At 57.3% G+C, this 15254-nt stretch overlaps 1 protein-coding gene across 5 annotated transcripts in view; it reads left to right on the top strand.

Moving 5' to 3' along the window:
* Nucleotides 1-200: 200 nt before the first annotated feature.
* Nucleotides 201-15254, top strand: part of HSPG2 (heparan sulfate proteoglycan 2) — a 108013-nt gene continuing 92959 nt past the window's right edge. For all 5 annotated transcript variants that reach the window (XM_061148122.1, XM_061148120.1, XM_061148119.1 and 2 more), the window contains exon 1: nt 201-313. In XM_061148122.1, the coding sequence (XP_061004105.1) occupies nt 248-313 (66 nt within the window). In that variant the 5' untranslated portion in view covers nt 201-247. The remainder of the gene's footprint in view (nt 314-15254) is intronic.

The raw sequence follows: 15254 nt of genomic DNA, 5'->3' as shown, positions 1-15254 counted from the left end.
CAGGCCCTCATCCCAGGGCGGGGCCTGGTCCCGGGGCGCGGGCCGTGGCCCCGAGGGCGGAGCCTCGTCCCGTGGGCGGGGCCTCGACCCGGGGGCGGGGCGGGGCGGCCACAGGGGCGGGGCTGCCGCGGGAGGGGTCTGGGCGGCTGGAGCGGGCCGCGCCGTCCCGAGGTCTCTGCCGGCTGGCGAGCGGGCGGCTGCGGGCGGGCGCCGAGCGAGGGATTGAGCGAGCGGAGCGGGCCGGGCCATGGGGCGGCGGGCGGCGGGCGCGCTGCTGCTGGCGCTGCTGCTGCTGCACGGGCTGCTGCTCGCGGTGAGTGTGCGGGTCGGAGAGGCGGGAGGCGCCCCGGGCCCGGCTCGCCGCGCCCGCCAACTTGGCGGGGGAGCCGAGGCTGCGCGTATGGGGACTCTGGCTCAGGACGGCGGCGCCCGCCAGGGACCCCGGGCTGACACAGGCCACCGCCACCCTACTCCGTGGCGCTCTCCCGAAGGGCCACCCAGGGCACCCCGCGAGGGTCCGGGGACGGGACCGGCCCTCGTGGGAGTTCAGTGGGTCGCCCGGCCACGTTGCCGAGTCTCAGAGTCGCGCTAGGCATGGCCCAGCCTTGCCATTCCTGGGGGATGGGGTGGGCAGGCGGGGGAACTTGGAGCAGAATGGGAACTTGGCTGGGCTAGGACACACCTTTCTGTGCCAACTTGGAACAGGGGCACTCAGTGGTGATGGGGACTCTATCCATCCTCATGGGATCTTTTTTTTTTTTTTTTTTTACCACGACGTCTGTCCCTTTGGGAGCTGGTCACCAGGCAGGCGCAAGTAAAGAACCAGTCTGGACACTGAGTCTTCTGCGGAACACCCATAGGCCCTGGAGTCCCAGAGCTCAGGGATTTGAATCAATCTCTGCTCTTCACTGAGCAACTGTGTGACCTCCAGGCAAGCTGTTAACCTCTCTGAGACCAGCCCACTGCCTAAGGGGAACTCAGAATCCAGGGCCTCAGAGCGCAGGCCTGGGTGGAGTAGGTCCAGAAGTGCTTGTTGCTGGGCCAGTTTGTGGTGGACAGTCAGTGTGTCTGTCTCCCCAGGTTTCTTCCCAGATCTTCAAGGTGCAGGGGAGGCCTGCTCCTACAGCCCCTTGCCCTGTTCTGAGCTTGGATGGGCCCAGGCCGAGGGAGAGAGGACACTTGGCCCAGAGCGGCTCTCAGGACCCAGTCAACCTGAGAAGAGCAGGGCGGGGTCATTGGGCAGGGAGCTGGTGGCAGAGGTGGTTGAGGACACATCTGGGGAGCTGGGCCTGAGTGGTGAACCCGCAGAGCCAACCCAGCCTCTTTCAGGTGGTCCCAAACCATCCCTGTCCCCTGTTCTCAGAGCCGAGAGATGGACTTTTCTAAGCTGGCCCATGTTTACCCAGCAACTGACTCCCTGTCCCCACCTTGCTGGCTCCCTCTCACCTCTGCCCTCCTGAGTCACTCGTTAACCCCCACCCCAAACCTGACCCCTCACCTCTCTTGCTCCACCCCACCCCCAGCACCTCACCTCCCCCATCCCCATCCGGGCATCTTCCTTAATTTTCTGTCTCAGCCTCTCACCCCCAAACATCCATCAGGGCGCGTCCGGTGGCTCCCCAGTCCTGACCTGAGGTTGCACCTCCCAACACTGACCTTTACTTTTCCAAAAAAGTAGGCACCAGCTTAGCACAAGGAATGTTCCTTTTCTGACCCTTGCCCAACTCTGCCCCCGATCAGCAGTTCTACTGTGACAGGAGTGGGGATGGCGGGGGTGGGGGGGAACTGTTTGCTGTGAGGGGAAGGAATTTCCACAGAAATTGACAGATTGCAGCCAGAGCTCATTCACTCGTTCATTCACCACGTCTTCTCTGAGCATTTAAACACTGAAACATCTTCTTTAAACATTCCATGACAGGGAGTGAGAGTTCAGGGTTCATTCATTCTGTAGATTCTCACTAAGCACCTCCTGTGCACCAGTGCACCGTAAACTGGGAGCACTGGTTTACGGGTGAGCAAAAATAGGTGCTGTCTGCACTTCCCCAGAACCGAGATGGGTGAACAGGCAGCTCTCTCATCCTGTGAGATTACAGTCTCCTCAGCAGCCACACGGAAATCTTCCTGGTCCCACCCAAGGCTGGAGGTCGAATGACTTCAAAGAACTTGGCCTCTGGAGTCTTATGATGGACTCAAGTTTGAATCTCACATCTGCCACTTCGTAGCTGTGTGATCTGGGACAAGTTCTTCTCTCTGAGCCTCAGTGTCCACATCTGTTAAATGGGGGCAAGAAGTCTATTGTAAGTTTAAAGCAACGGCAGGTTCCTAGCCCTGTGCTCTAGGCAGCCTTGGGCTTCTCCTTGTCTCCTGCCCTGTATCTCTCCCGGCGCCTTTCAGCTCTTGTCTGCAAGCCATAGTGAGTGGGTGAGGTAGGACACAGGGGGAGGGGGAGGTGGTCCTTAAGGAGCTCAGGACCTCACTGGGGGCAGGAGACGGAGGAAGCAGTGGTCTGTGATTAAGCGTGGGAGTAATTTCAGTTCAGAGCAGTGGGGGAGGCTTGCTGGGGGAGGGGGCCAGGCCCCGGTGACTCAGGGCCTGCCTTGGCCTGCTGACCCCCTTCCTTCCTCCTGGGGCCTTAGCCTTTCCTTTCGTGGGGCCAGCCCTGCCAAGAGACAGGATTCTTGAGGGTGATTGTGGTGTTTTCCAGCGCTCAGGAGGGAAGTCTCTGAGATACCTGTTTCCTGCCTCCGCTGGGTTGGAGGAGCCTCCCCCGCCCTCAGGGCCTGAGTTACCTCAACCCTCCCCTGGACAAAACCAGCTGCCCTGTCCTCCCCCACTTGCTCCAGATCTGCCACCAGGAGGGGCTTGTGAGTGTGCCCTGGAGATTTCCAGAGCAAGTCTGTCCGCAGAGGGAGGTGGAGACTGGCGCGGGAGGCAGAGATGGATGCCCCCCTACCCCACATGTCCCGGCCAAGCTCCTGGTGTCTGGGGCATCCTGGCCCCCGACTGGCTCAGCCCGGGCCTGTTCGCAGGCTGAGCGCAGGCAAGTTGGGATCTGCGGGCCTGAGGCCGGCCCGGGAGACGGATGGAAGGAAGGTGGCAGGAGGTGACTGGGTTTGCAGTGGTGGGGAGGGTGGTCTGGGGGTTATTACCAGGCCAGATGAAATCACACGGATATCGTTGGTGTTTGTCCACGCCCACTGTCGTGCGCCAGGCATGAAGTTTCTCAACAGATCTTCGCACGTCATCCCCTCAGTCAGGACCTCCCTACACTCCACACATTGCTCACGTCAGACCCCAGCCCCTGACTTAATCTGGCCCCCACAGCCCTACACATCTAGCCCCTACCTGCACCCTCCGCTGCTGCCTCTTGACTCTCTCCTTCTGCCCGCTTCGCTCTTACTCGCTCCCTCCAACCGCACCAGTCTCTGTTTCTGGACCGTGCCAGACACACTCCCACCTTAGGGCTTTTGCATCTGCTGTTCCTTCTGCCTAGAATGCTTGTCCTGCAGATATCTGTGACCCTGTGCCTCGCGCCTCTCCAGCCCCTGACTACCCTGCCCAGTGCTCTGCTCTGCTTCTCCTCCTCACTATCCGATATGTATCTATTTACCTGATTACCTTCCCCTCTCCCCCCGGGTTAATCTTCAGAGGATCAGAGCCTTCTCTGCTTTTGTTCACTGCCGCTGGATCCTTAACGCCTGGCCGGTAGTAAATATGCAGTAAATACATCTGTTGAATGAATTAAGCTGGAGCTACTAGTACAGCCCCCGTTTGCTAAGCGGAGAAGACTGAGGCAGAGAGATTGTGTAACTTGCTCCGCCACGGACGCACCCTCTCCTACTGGCCCCAAGAGCCAGGCTTTGAAACCACACGCCCTGCCTGCGCCCTTGCTCGCTTGGAGCAGGCAGGCAGGCAGTAGGTGTTGATAAAACTGTCATCACAAAAAAAAAAAAAAACTGTCATCACTGATGTTGATAAAAGGACTCAGGTCCTAGGTGGTGTGGGGGCTTCCTCGGGCAAGGAAGAACCGGGTCTGGCTTGGGGACAGAGGCATTCAGGGTGGGTGTGCCGGAGTGTCCCCGGGGCCTCCTGGGGAGAATGCCTCAGCGCCCTGCATGGAGCTCTCTCTGGGTTCCCCTGGCTGTTCCCTGGGGGGCTGAAGGTGTTGGGTGAGTCTGCAGAGGCCTCAGGGCAGCCTGGCCTTGGGGGAGGTCGAGGCTGTGGGGCCGCCCAAGATGTGGAAAGATCTGGAGCGATGATTCAGAAGCCACTTGGAGGCCAGGCATGTGGATTCTGGACCCTCAGACCACTGGGGGCATGTGGGAAGAACTGACTCCCAGCGCTGGCTGGTTGCCTCCTCCCCAGCCCACTCCCAGGGCTCAGGCTAGAGGTGGAGGGGGCGAACGTGGCCCCGTCCCCTAGCAGCCTCGCAGGGATCTGCAGAGTCCACCGCCCTTGCTCCCCTGGCCCGCTCTGGCCTTCCCCTCTTCTCCCTCCCACCAGGAAGCAGGAGGTTGGGCTGAGGGTCCCGGCCCTGCGGGAATGTTGCCCTAAGCCCGGTCTTGGCCCCTGCAGCCCCCTCCTGTTCCTAGGGCCTGGCTGGGGCTTGCTGGCCGCCCCAGCGCCCAGAGCTGGCTGACTGAAACCCAGAAGAATGTGTGGAACTCGCTTCGCGGGGAGCCGCCAGCTTCGCTGCCCAGCCTGGTGGCGTCAGGTCCATGTCAATAGCGGCCTTGAGCAGGGAGTGGCTCATGGCTGCTGGGGGTGGCTGGGCCAGGGGCACCGTCATGAAAGTCCTGGGAACAAGGCGACTCTTTGAGGCCAGGGCATGTAGGGCCTTCAAGTCTCAGCCGCCCCTAGAACCCACCGTCCCCTCCCTTCCCACCTGTGCCAGAGCTGCAGGGATCCCCAGATCACCCCGGGTCGGGGGGACCCGTGACATCGTGAGAGGTCCTGAGGATCAGCTCCTGGCCACCTGCTGGAGCCCAGTCGCTGAGCCACAGAGGAGTGAACCCCGTTTCTCTGTTGCGCTGGATTTTTGGGGATGTCTGGCACACAGAATCTGGCAGTCTATGTTGATGAATGAATGGACTCTGATGTATGCGATTTAGTATTCTGTAACCTGACATCCCTAGGTGTTAGACTCAAAATCCATTGCACAAATATCTATTGAGCATCTTCTAAGTGCCTGACCCCTGTACCTGCCGAGGTTGTAGCAAAGAACAAAAAAGTCCATTTCCCTCCCCTCGAGTAACTGGCATTGTTATTCCCTATGAGCACTCCCTATGAGTGCAGGGAGACAGACAATAACTATATATGGCAGGTGGCGATGTGTTTGGAAGAGAGAATACAGTAGGGGAGAGGACAGAGTGATCTGCAGATCACTGTGCAGAGGCTGTGATTCTGAAGGTATCTAGAGGAAGATGGGGTGGTGATCACAGGCCCGGAGGTGTGCTGGGCATATCTGCACAAAACACTGAGGAATTTCCCAGGTGGCGCCTGCCAGTTCAGGAGACATGAGAGACACAGGTTCGATCCCTGGATCAGGAAGATCCCTTGGAGGCAGGCATGGCAACCCACTCCAGTATTCTTGCCTGGAGAATCCCATGGACAGAGCCTGGAGGGCTATACAGTCCATAGGGTTGCAAAGAGTCAGACATGACTGAAGCGACTTTGCACACACGCACATGGCTGAAGCAGCATGAGTGAGGGTTGGTAGGCAGGGCAGCCGCTGGAAGGGCTCTGGATCTGCTTCTGGGTGAGAGGAGCCATCCCTCTGGCTGCTATGTGAAGACAGCATGGGGCATCAAGGTCAAGAGCAGGGAGGCCGTGACCCAGCCCTTCAGTGATGCCTTTCGACAATGAGAGCTCTGTACCAGGGAGGTGGGAAGAAGGGGTTGAATCCTGAGTGTATTTTGAAAATAGGATTGTACTCGCTTCGGCAGCACATATACTAAAATTGAAAATAAGATTGACAGGATTTACTGATGGACTGGGCGTGAGGGGAGGGGGCAGAAAGAGAGACGTTGGATGTCTCTATAAGTTTTGGCTTGAGCATCGGAAAGATGGAGCTGCCACTAACTGAGGTGGGAGGACTCCAGCAGGAGTAGGCTTGGGAGGAGGACGGAAACCGGCAGGAGATTGGAGGGGACCTGGGGGGTGAGGACAGTGTTGGACTCGCAGCTAGGGCATCTCTCTGCCCCCACTCCCAGTTGGAGCCTTTGCATTGGCCTGTAGGGGCAGGAGTGGGATTCTTGCTGAACGGAGCTACAGACACTGATCCTTGGGAACCCCCCAGCCTAAGTTCAGAGCTTGTATATTTATGTGTTTAATTAGAACTCACAGTCTTCCCCACATGGAATGGAAGCGCCATGAGGGCAGGCACTCAGTTTTGCTCACTGCAGTTTGCCTGGTGTTAGGCTGCTGGGCGATAGTAGGTGAACACTTGTCAAGTGAATGAATGAATGGCCTTGAAGAAGTCAGCAGGCCAGGAAAACCCAAGCTCCTTGCTAGGCTTGGGAAGGGGCTGCTCCTGGTCCCTGGACACAGGAGAACTCTTCTTTCCAGCTGCTGCTCTCAGCTGAGACTTGAAACGTGTAGGACGAGCCAGAGTGCCCACCCGGCCATCCTCCCTTGTCTGCGCCCTCCCTGGACTCAGAGCCCCTTTCTCTGGGCAACATGGTCAAGGGAAATATGTGGGCTCAGGGCATCCTGCCTTCGAGTCTTGGCTCACCCCCACCTGGCTGTGTGATCTTGGGCAGGTTCCTTCATCTCTCTGAGCCTCAGGTCAGAAATAGGGATCACAACGTCTGTGTCCCAGGTGCATATGAGACCAAGCAGATGCCTACCCGGAACGCGCCAGTGTTTGAGAGTTGGTGGCTGTTTTGTTAGCCCAGTTCCTGCTGAGGGCACAGCCAGAGTGCTATTTGACTCGGGGTTCCCAGTGCCCAGCCTGACACACCTCCTCGTGATCACTGCCGTCTGAGCCAGGGCCTGCTCTGGACTTGTTGAATGAATGACCAGGCTAAGGGATCATCCCTGCTCCCTCTGCCTGTCTTTCTCAGTCCATGAGCCCCGGATGTAGCTTCATCTGATCGGTCACCGGCCCCCCCTTCCCCCACTGAGGCCGCAGCTGCAGGACAGAGTTCACCCTAATTGCTCCTTCCTGGAGGGCAGAGGGAGGGGGGCACGCCCCAGGGTGTGGCCTGGGAAAGGCTGGAGCCTGTGGACGCCGTGTCCCCTTCACAGATGTGTGCAGTGGGTGGGCTCTGAGCATCAGGAGGTGTGGCCAAGCAGCTCCCATGGGAGCAGAAAGATGTTCCTGCATCTTAATGGGAATGGTGGAGGGGGGGCTTCCCGGGACTCCATCTCCCACCCCCCACCCCCACCCACACCCACACCCACTGGAGGAGGCAGGACCTTGCCCAGGGAGCCCTGGGGAATCCTGTAGCAGGTCCGTTGCGGGGTGGTTGGGGTTGCACAACTTTAAATCTGGCTCCCCTGGCCTCTCTGAAATAGCAGGACTAAAGGGAAGCTCTCCCCGCCTCCCCGAGCCTTTAGCCTTGGGCTGCTGGGTAGAGACCTGCCCCTTCTACACTGGAGGAGGTCGGGGGTGCACATCCAGGTGTTTTATTTTTTACCATTGGTGTCTTTTCCCCCATCCCAGGCTATGGGGGTGGGGAGACAGGCTGGGGCTGGGCAGGGGGAGGGGTGGGGGGAACTTGAAAGGTGGCCTAAGATGACCCCACAGATGCTCTCCTGGGGTGGGGCTGGGAATTCCCAGCTGCCTCTGGCCCCTTCCCAGCCTACCTCCGAGTGCCTGCCCCCACCTCTCTGTCCCCCGCCTCCCCAAACTCACCCCCAAAGAGCCAGCCTTGCCTCCCCGCCCCCGCTCTACCGCCCCAGGTCTTGGCCTCCCCTCCTCACCCCAGCTGACTCATCCATCTCCTTGTTTGGCATTTCCAGTTTTCAAATAGTTGGGAACTGGGATCATATCTCTTCTTGGATCCCTCGCTGGGCTGGATGCTCTGAAACTCTGGCCCCATAAATCGCAGCCCCAGTGGCCTCTGTCATTTAACAGCTCTTCTTCCCCTGCTGCCGTTTGCTGTCCTGTGACCCTTTGGCCAGAGGAACAGAGACTGATGATTTCCTGAGGACAGACCAGTCTCTGTGCCCTGGGACTTCCAGGGTGCCCTCCCCAGGGACCTCAGTCACCCAGGTCATCAGCCAGCGCACCTTCTAATTAAAAGTCGCCACCCTCTCTTGGCCAAGGCCGGGATGTCTCTGACATTATCCTATATAATCCAATCCTCACAGCAGTTTTTAATCTTTTTCTAAAGTTTATTTGGCTGCGCTGTGTCTTAGTTGCAGCATGAAGGATCTAGTTCCCCAACCAGGGATTGAACCCCGGCCCCCTGCATTGGGAGTGCGGAGTCTTACCTACTGGACTGCCAGGGTAGTCCCCTCGCAGCAGTCTTTTTGATGTTAGCATTATTATCTCCATTTTGCAGAAGGGAAAGTTGAGGCACCAAGAGGGAGCATGGCTGGCCCAAGTCATTCGTTCAGTACATGGTCCAGCTGGGAACAGAGCTCAGGTTGTGTGACTCCGGACTTGTTGCCCCTTCCTGAGGGTCTGGCCTGTTCTGGGGAGAGAGTGGATGATCTGGGAGGGCTGGCATAGTCATGGCAGGCTGCCTGGAGGAGGTGGACCGGGCTGGCCTTGGCAGAGGGTACAGCAAGCAGCATATCTGCCATTTGGGCTTATCCAGCTCCTTCCCATTCTCGGACTTGGGTGCCTTTTGCCCCCAGGCCTCCAGCTCAGTTTAGTGACAACATTCCCCAAGGAGGTGGGTTTGACTTTCCTGGGGACTGAGACCCTTTGGAGCCTGGGTCTTCCTCGATTGGGTCCCAAGCTCCTTTTGGGATCTGTAGGTTTCACTCTGTTTGGAGTTCGGTAGATTTTTGCTGAGTGGGGCCTGCTCTCAGCCAACCCTGTGCCCACGTCTCTAGGGACGCAGCCGGGAGCAGAATCTATAGACAAGTCCCAAACTGTGTCATCTGACCATCTTTGTGCAGCAGAGGAATCAAGAATTCATCCATGCATTCACTGATTCACCCATTCATTGCCTGAAGACCAACTGTGCGCCAGACATGGTGCTGGTGTTCTGTCTGCATTATCAGCTTTCCAGCGTAGCTGGGATTATGCCTCCATTTTCCAGATGAGAAAAAGCCCAGAGGAGAGCAGTGACTTGCCCAAGATCACACAGCCAGGCGCAGAGGAAGGTGGGCATTGAAGCCAGCTGTGTCGATCCCCCTGGAAGAGGTTAGCATCATGGTCCCTACTCTCCAGCAGCTCCGGGTCACGTTGGAGAGGTAGGGCTCACGAGTCACAATTACCCAGCTCAATTCCAGTCTAGACAATAGCGGATTGTCAGGGAAGAAATCAATTTGGCATGAGTTCTCTGGAAAGACTTTCTGGAGGAAGTGGGGCTTTAAGAGCAAGGAAGATTTGGCCAGTGGAGGAGGAAAGCATTCAGGGCAGGGGGCCAGAAGCTGTCCCCATCGTCCCTGGGTTCTCATTGTTGTCCAACGTGTGAGCAGGAAGGCCCCGGCCTGCTGCTGGAATCATTAACGCTGGGAAAGAATGCGAGGAAGTCACCAAGATAGCTGAGGTGACATGCCTTCCAGTCTACTGCCTGTGACTGGTCAGATTGGGAGGCAAGAGGTCAAGGCCTGGTCTTCTACTTGGTTGCCAGCCAACTACTGACCCTCTTCCCTGGATCTCACTTTTCCTACCTATAAAATGGGCTCCTTTCTTGTTTTTGGGCCACTTGCCGACTCAGAGGAAGGGGAAGTTGAGTTCTTGGAGAAAACGGTTAGCTTGGCCTCAAGACTTGGTGGCAGCTACCACGTAAAGCCCCCCATCTTACCCATCTCATGTCTCCCTTCACTGACTCCTGGGCCCACACGTGCCGGGCCCTGGGCTAGGAGGAGGAGCAGGCTCCCCGCTCCCTTAGACTTTCCTGATGCCTCTCCTGTCCTCGCTTGTGGGCCTGGGGTTCCTCCTGCTGTGCTCAGCCCACATTAGCTCAGCTGTGGCTGAGCTGAGATCCAGGGACCCTGTCAATGTCTGTTTAGCCAGTGAGCACTCAACTCGGAGTCATAGGATTGCCATACTGCTGGTCCTGTCAGTGTGATCCAGGGTGAGTCATGTAACTTCTCTGAGCCTGATTTCCCCAGATGCAACATGGGACTTTTCATTCATTCATTCAGCAAACATTTATGGAGTGCCAGCCCTATGCCCAGCCTTGTGTTAGGTGTGAACAGCAAGCATGGTTGGAAGGAGCTTCTAGTGTGATCAGGGAGATTAGTCAATAAAGGGGGCTGCTTTCAAGGCAGAGTCTTCTAAGAGCTCAGGAGCAGCTGTTCAAGGCCACACGACCTCTAGTCCCCTCTAGGGGACATCGGGGGTCTTTGTGACTTTGTCTCTGTCCCCATTTGTTATTCTAGTTATTGTCTCTTTCTCTCCGGGTAGCTTGTGGGAAGAGGGGTCTTGGGGAGACACCCCCTGCCCCTGGGCTAGGGCAGGGGAGAAGATGCAGAGAGGGGAGCAGGCTGGTTTTGCCATGAGTCTCAGCTGAGCTCATGGCTGTGGGGAATAGCTAGGCTTATTTATACTGAGCCTGGTTATATTGCTACATTTATTTTTGTCTGTTTATCTGGCTGTGCCAGGTCTTGTTTGCAGCAAGCAGGACCTTTCAGTTGCAGTGTGCGAACCCTTATTACTTGTAGCGTGTGGGATCTAGTTTCCTGATCAGGGATCTAACCCAGACCCCCTGCACCAGGAGCCTGGTGTCTTAGCCACTGGGCCACCGGGGAAGTGCCTGGTTATTTTGATTTAGGAGAGATGGAAGCTGCCACTGGAGTTCAGCTTTGCGGTCCTGAAGGGTTGAGTGAGAGGGGTAGGGCTGAACCTCCTGCTTTCCACTTTCCATCCTCTTTTCTCTCCCCCAACTCTTCTGGGGAACCGGAAGGAGGCAGAGATCAGCTCAAGCCTGGATTTGATTTGAAGCAGTGGGAGGAAAAGGGCTTCCCTGGTGACTCAGACGGTAAAGAATCCGCCTGCGATTCCGGAGATCTGGGTTCGATCCCTGGGTTGGGAAGATCCCCTGGAGGAGGGCATGGCAATCCACTCCAGTATTCTTGCCTGGAGAATCCCCGTGGACAGAGGAGCCTGGCGAACTACACAGTCCGTGGGGGTTGCAAAGAGTCGGACACTTGAGCGACTGAGTACCAGCACACAATGGGAGGAAAGGGTTAAGTCGGCCTGGTTTCTCACCTCCTGGGTGGGAGGAGGTGGGGAGGGGACCAGGACTGGGAAGGCTGGGGCAGGAATGTATGATAAGATCAAAGCTTCCAGCCTGCCTGGGCCTCACCTAGGTTTCACCTGAGTAGTTGAAGGGAATTCTCTGAGTGACCCCCTGGGGAAGGGGGCGTGCAGGTCCCACCCCCCACCCTCACACAGGCCTCAGGTGCTGGAAGCCCCAGGGGCACCTCCAGACGCGGGGGCCACCCTGCCTACCACCCCCACCTGCTCTCTCACCCCTGGGGTTTCCGAGCAGGACTCAGAGTCTCCTTTACGTGGCCTGTGTGCTGTGTGCTTAGTCGCTCGGTCGTGTCTGACTCTTTGCGACCCCGTGGACTGTAGCCCTCCAGGCTCCTCTGTTCATGGGGATTCTCCAGGCAAGAATACTGGAGTGGGTTGCCATGTCCTCCTCCAGAGGAATCTTCCCAACCCAGGGATGGAACCCAGGCCTCCCGAATTGCAAGTGGATTCTTTACCGTCTGAGCCACCAAGGGAAGCCCATGAATACTGGAGTGGGTAGCCTATCCCTTCTCCAGGGGATCTTCCCAACCCAGGAATCAAACCAGGAAGCCCCATGTGGCCCCCATCAGTTAATTCTGCAGGTGAGGAACTTCCCTCGTGGTCCAGTGGTTAAGACTCCTAGCTTCCACTGCAGGGGGCATGAGTTTGATCTGGGAACTAAAATCCCACATGCCACGCTAAGAGCACACCCCACCCCACTCCCGCCCCCGTCCCCCAGAATAATTCTGCAGGTTATGCTTTGAGACACTGTCGTGAGCAGGAGGCACAGCCCTGAGTCCTGTCCTGGTTCCTTACTTGTTGCTCTGTGACCCTGGGCTGGTGACTTAACCTCTCTAGCCTTCAGCTATCAGCTGGGAATGGTAATAACCGTCTTTGCCGGGTTTTAGTGAAGATTAGACATTGTGTAAATCACCTCCAGCCAGATCAGGCAGTTGGTGTATGACAGGAATTATTATTCTGTGAATTTTCTTTTTCTCCCTTCATGACTTCCCCTGTTACTTTGTCCTGGGTAAACCTTGGGGCTTGGTTTTGTTCAGCCTCTCCCTGCCCTTCGAAGGGGCTCCCAGCCCCAGATCCATCCCAATGTCCAATGCTCTCCACGGATGGATCTTCGTGATTTAGGGTGAGGAGCAGTACAAGAGGGGCTCGGAGTGACAAGACCCCAGATGCTCCTAAGTGCCCCCCCCAGGCACCTGCTGGGCCCCCTGCCCTAGTGCCTTCAGATTAGGTCTTTCTTATCCCAGTCACCCCTTCCCTGTACCAGGAGCCTCAGTACCCGGGAACTGTGGCTGGGAAAGTGGCCCCAGAATCCTTCAGGTAGGAAGGGGCCTGGAGTTCCTGGCCTCTGGGGGTGCGATGCTCTGCCCTGGTTAATGATCACTCTGTGTGTTAAGAGCAGGGGGGAGTGGGGGGGGCCCGCCCTCCAGGGGGCAGTGGGGGGGGCCCGCTCTCCCAGCTCCTTAACCACTGGTTGCGCCTGAGGTATGTCAGCCCTTGGGAGTCCCCTGCGTGAAGGCGGCAGCCTTGCTCTGGGGCACGTGGCCTGAAAGGAGCAGGCAGTAGGGACTTGGAATCCCAGCTTGACGGGCAGCCTCTGCCCCTGGAGTTCTAGGGACGGATTTAGGGCTCACACAGTCTGGGTGGAACGTGAGCCAGGGTATATCCGGCCCCTGTGGTTTGGCATCAGCCACGTTAGCAGGCCCCGTCCAGCACCAAAAACCCCCTTCGCTCTTCTTCTCCCGGGCGCTGACCCTGCAAAGGTGTCCCAGCTAGAAGGCGGCAGATGGTTAGGGCTCTGGGGTGGCTGGGCTTGGGTTCCGGTCCCTCCTCTGCCACTTCCAGGCTGTGTGACCGGGGGCCCGTCTCTGCACCTTTCTGAGCTCCCATTTCCTCTTCCGAAACAATAGAAGATGAAATCCCTACTTTGCAGGTGTCAGCGAGCCAAGGTGTGGGAAGTATTGAGCTCGTAATGAATACCTGGGGAATGATCACAATCCTTCCAACTATAGTTTTTATTATTAGGAAAAAGTGAAAGTTGAATCCCAGTCTTGGGTAACCAGGGCAACATTTGGAGGCTTGGGGCCAGGGAAAGGAATGGGGAGCTCCCGGGAACACACGTGACAGAGTGTCCCAAGAACACGTAGGAGAGTGTCCGAGGATCATCTGTGAGCGGGCTGGAAGGATGGGGAGAAGGGGGCGTCTGTCTACCCCAGGCCCACCTCGGTCCTCCCAGCCCTCCCTCCTCCCTGGGCTGGGTCCCGAGGCTGGTGCCGGCCCAGAGTGGGGGAGGAGGGAGAATTGTTTATTTTGATAACATTAGGGCATTTTCCCCCCACTGGCAGCTGCTATTTTGAGCAGTCCAGAGAGCAGGGACTATGGTTAAATTAGGTAATGTTGCTCCAGAAGGAATGTGTGAAGCAGTCAGCCGCGGCTGCAGGGAGAACGCAGTTGGTTCACTCCATATAAAATGAAACTGCAGCTTGGAAAAGAGCAGCGCGGGGCCGCTTTATAAGGCGATGGAGGGGGAGGCTGCTGGAGGCTGCCGCTGGGGGAGTGGAGGCGATGGCCCAAGGCCTCTCTGGAGGGAGCCTGGGCTTATGTCCAGAGGCCTGGCTGGCCCAGCAGGAGCCGGTCAAGGGGCGGAGGGCAGGGTGGTGTGTCCTCACCCGAGGTCTCTCTCGCTGCCCCCGAGGCGGGGGTAAGGGGGCTTGGGGTGGTGTGATGCACGGGAAGGGTGGATCTTGACTCCGGCTTCTGCCTGCAGCCCAGGCCTTCTGTGCTTGACCAAGTCTCTCAACCTCGCTGGACCTCAGGGTCCCCGGGGTGAAGCAACGACCCCGATCCCCTTGGGAACGCGTCTTTAGAAGAGAAAGTACAGCTAGCTTTCGCTGAGGCCTGCTGTGTGCACGTGCTCTTCTAGGCCCTTTTGGTCCATGGAACCCACGGCTTGGGCCTCACCTGCGCGCTTGTTGGGAATGCAGAGTCTCAGGCCCCACCCAAGCCTACTGAACCTGAGATCGGACGAGATCGGGCACACTCAGGGTGGTATGGCCGTAGACTAACTACTGAACCCCAGTCTGTACACTAACAAGATCCCCTGGTGAGCCCCCTGCGTGTTAGAGATGGAAAAAGTTCCACTTGACATGCATTGTCTCATTTTATCTTAAAAACCACCCCCATGATATAGGAGTTATCATTTGACAGTTGTGGAAACTGGGGCCTGGAGAGATGGCCAACATAAAAACTCTTATCAGTGTGTTATGGATTCTGTTTCTATTCTCCTCCCCCTTCCCCTCTTTTGGTCTGGGCTGGACCTGGGGAGAAGAATGGGGTGTCCAAGCTCTTAGTAGGACTGGAAAAGGTCAGGCGTATCACTTGCCTTTGAGACTTAATCCATTCACCCATGGGGTCAGCTCTGCTGGCCCTGAGTCATCTCCCCAGAGTCATTCTACATTTCCCGTCCTTGGAGGAAGGTGAGAGCAGGAACGGGTTCTCTGCTGTCTGTGGCCACCGCCTGGCAGATTGGCGAGCAGGGGGGTTAGGGTCGGAGCTTCCCTGGGCTTGGTTAGGGTCACCCCTTCTATCTCTGGTACTTTTGGGACTGAGTCAATCTAGCAGCAAATACTTGGAGGAACATCTATGCACCCAGTTCAGTTCAGTTCAGTCGCTCAGTCATGTCTGACTCTTTGTGACCCCATGGACTGCAGCACACCAGGCCTCCCTGTCCATCACCAACTCCCGGAGTTTGTCCATCACCAACTTCCCAGCCCTGGGAAAATACCTTAAATTTCTCCCAATTCTTTAGAGTCTTCATTATACAGGGCGGGGGTGGGGGGGAAGCACTGCTAGAGTTTCCTTTTTTTTTTAA

The sequence above is a fragment of the Dama dama genome, chromosome 8 (genome assembly GCF_033118175.1).
Source record: "Dama dama isolate Ldn47 chromosome 8, ASM3311817v1, whole genome shotgun sequence".
NCBI classification, from domain to species: Eukaryota; Metazoa; Chordata; class Mammalia; order Artiodactyla; family Cervidae; genus Dama; species Dama dama.
Note: the sequence above shows the minus strand (reverse complement) of the source record. Positions and strands in the feature narration are given on the sequence as shown.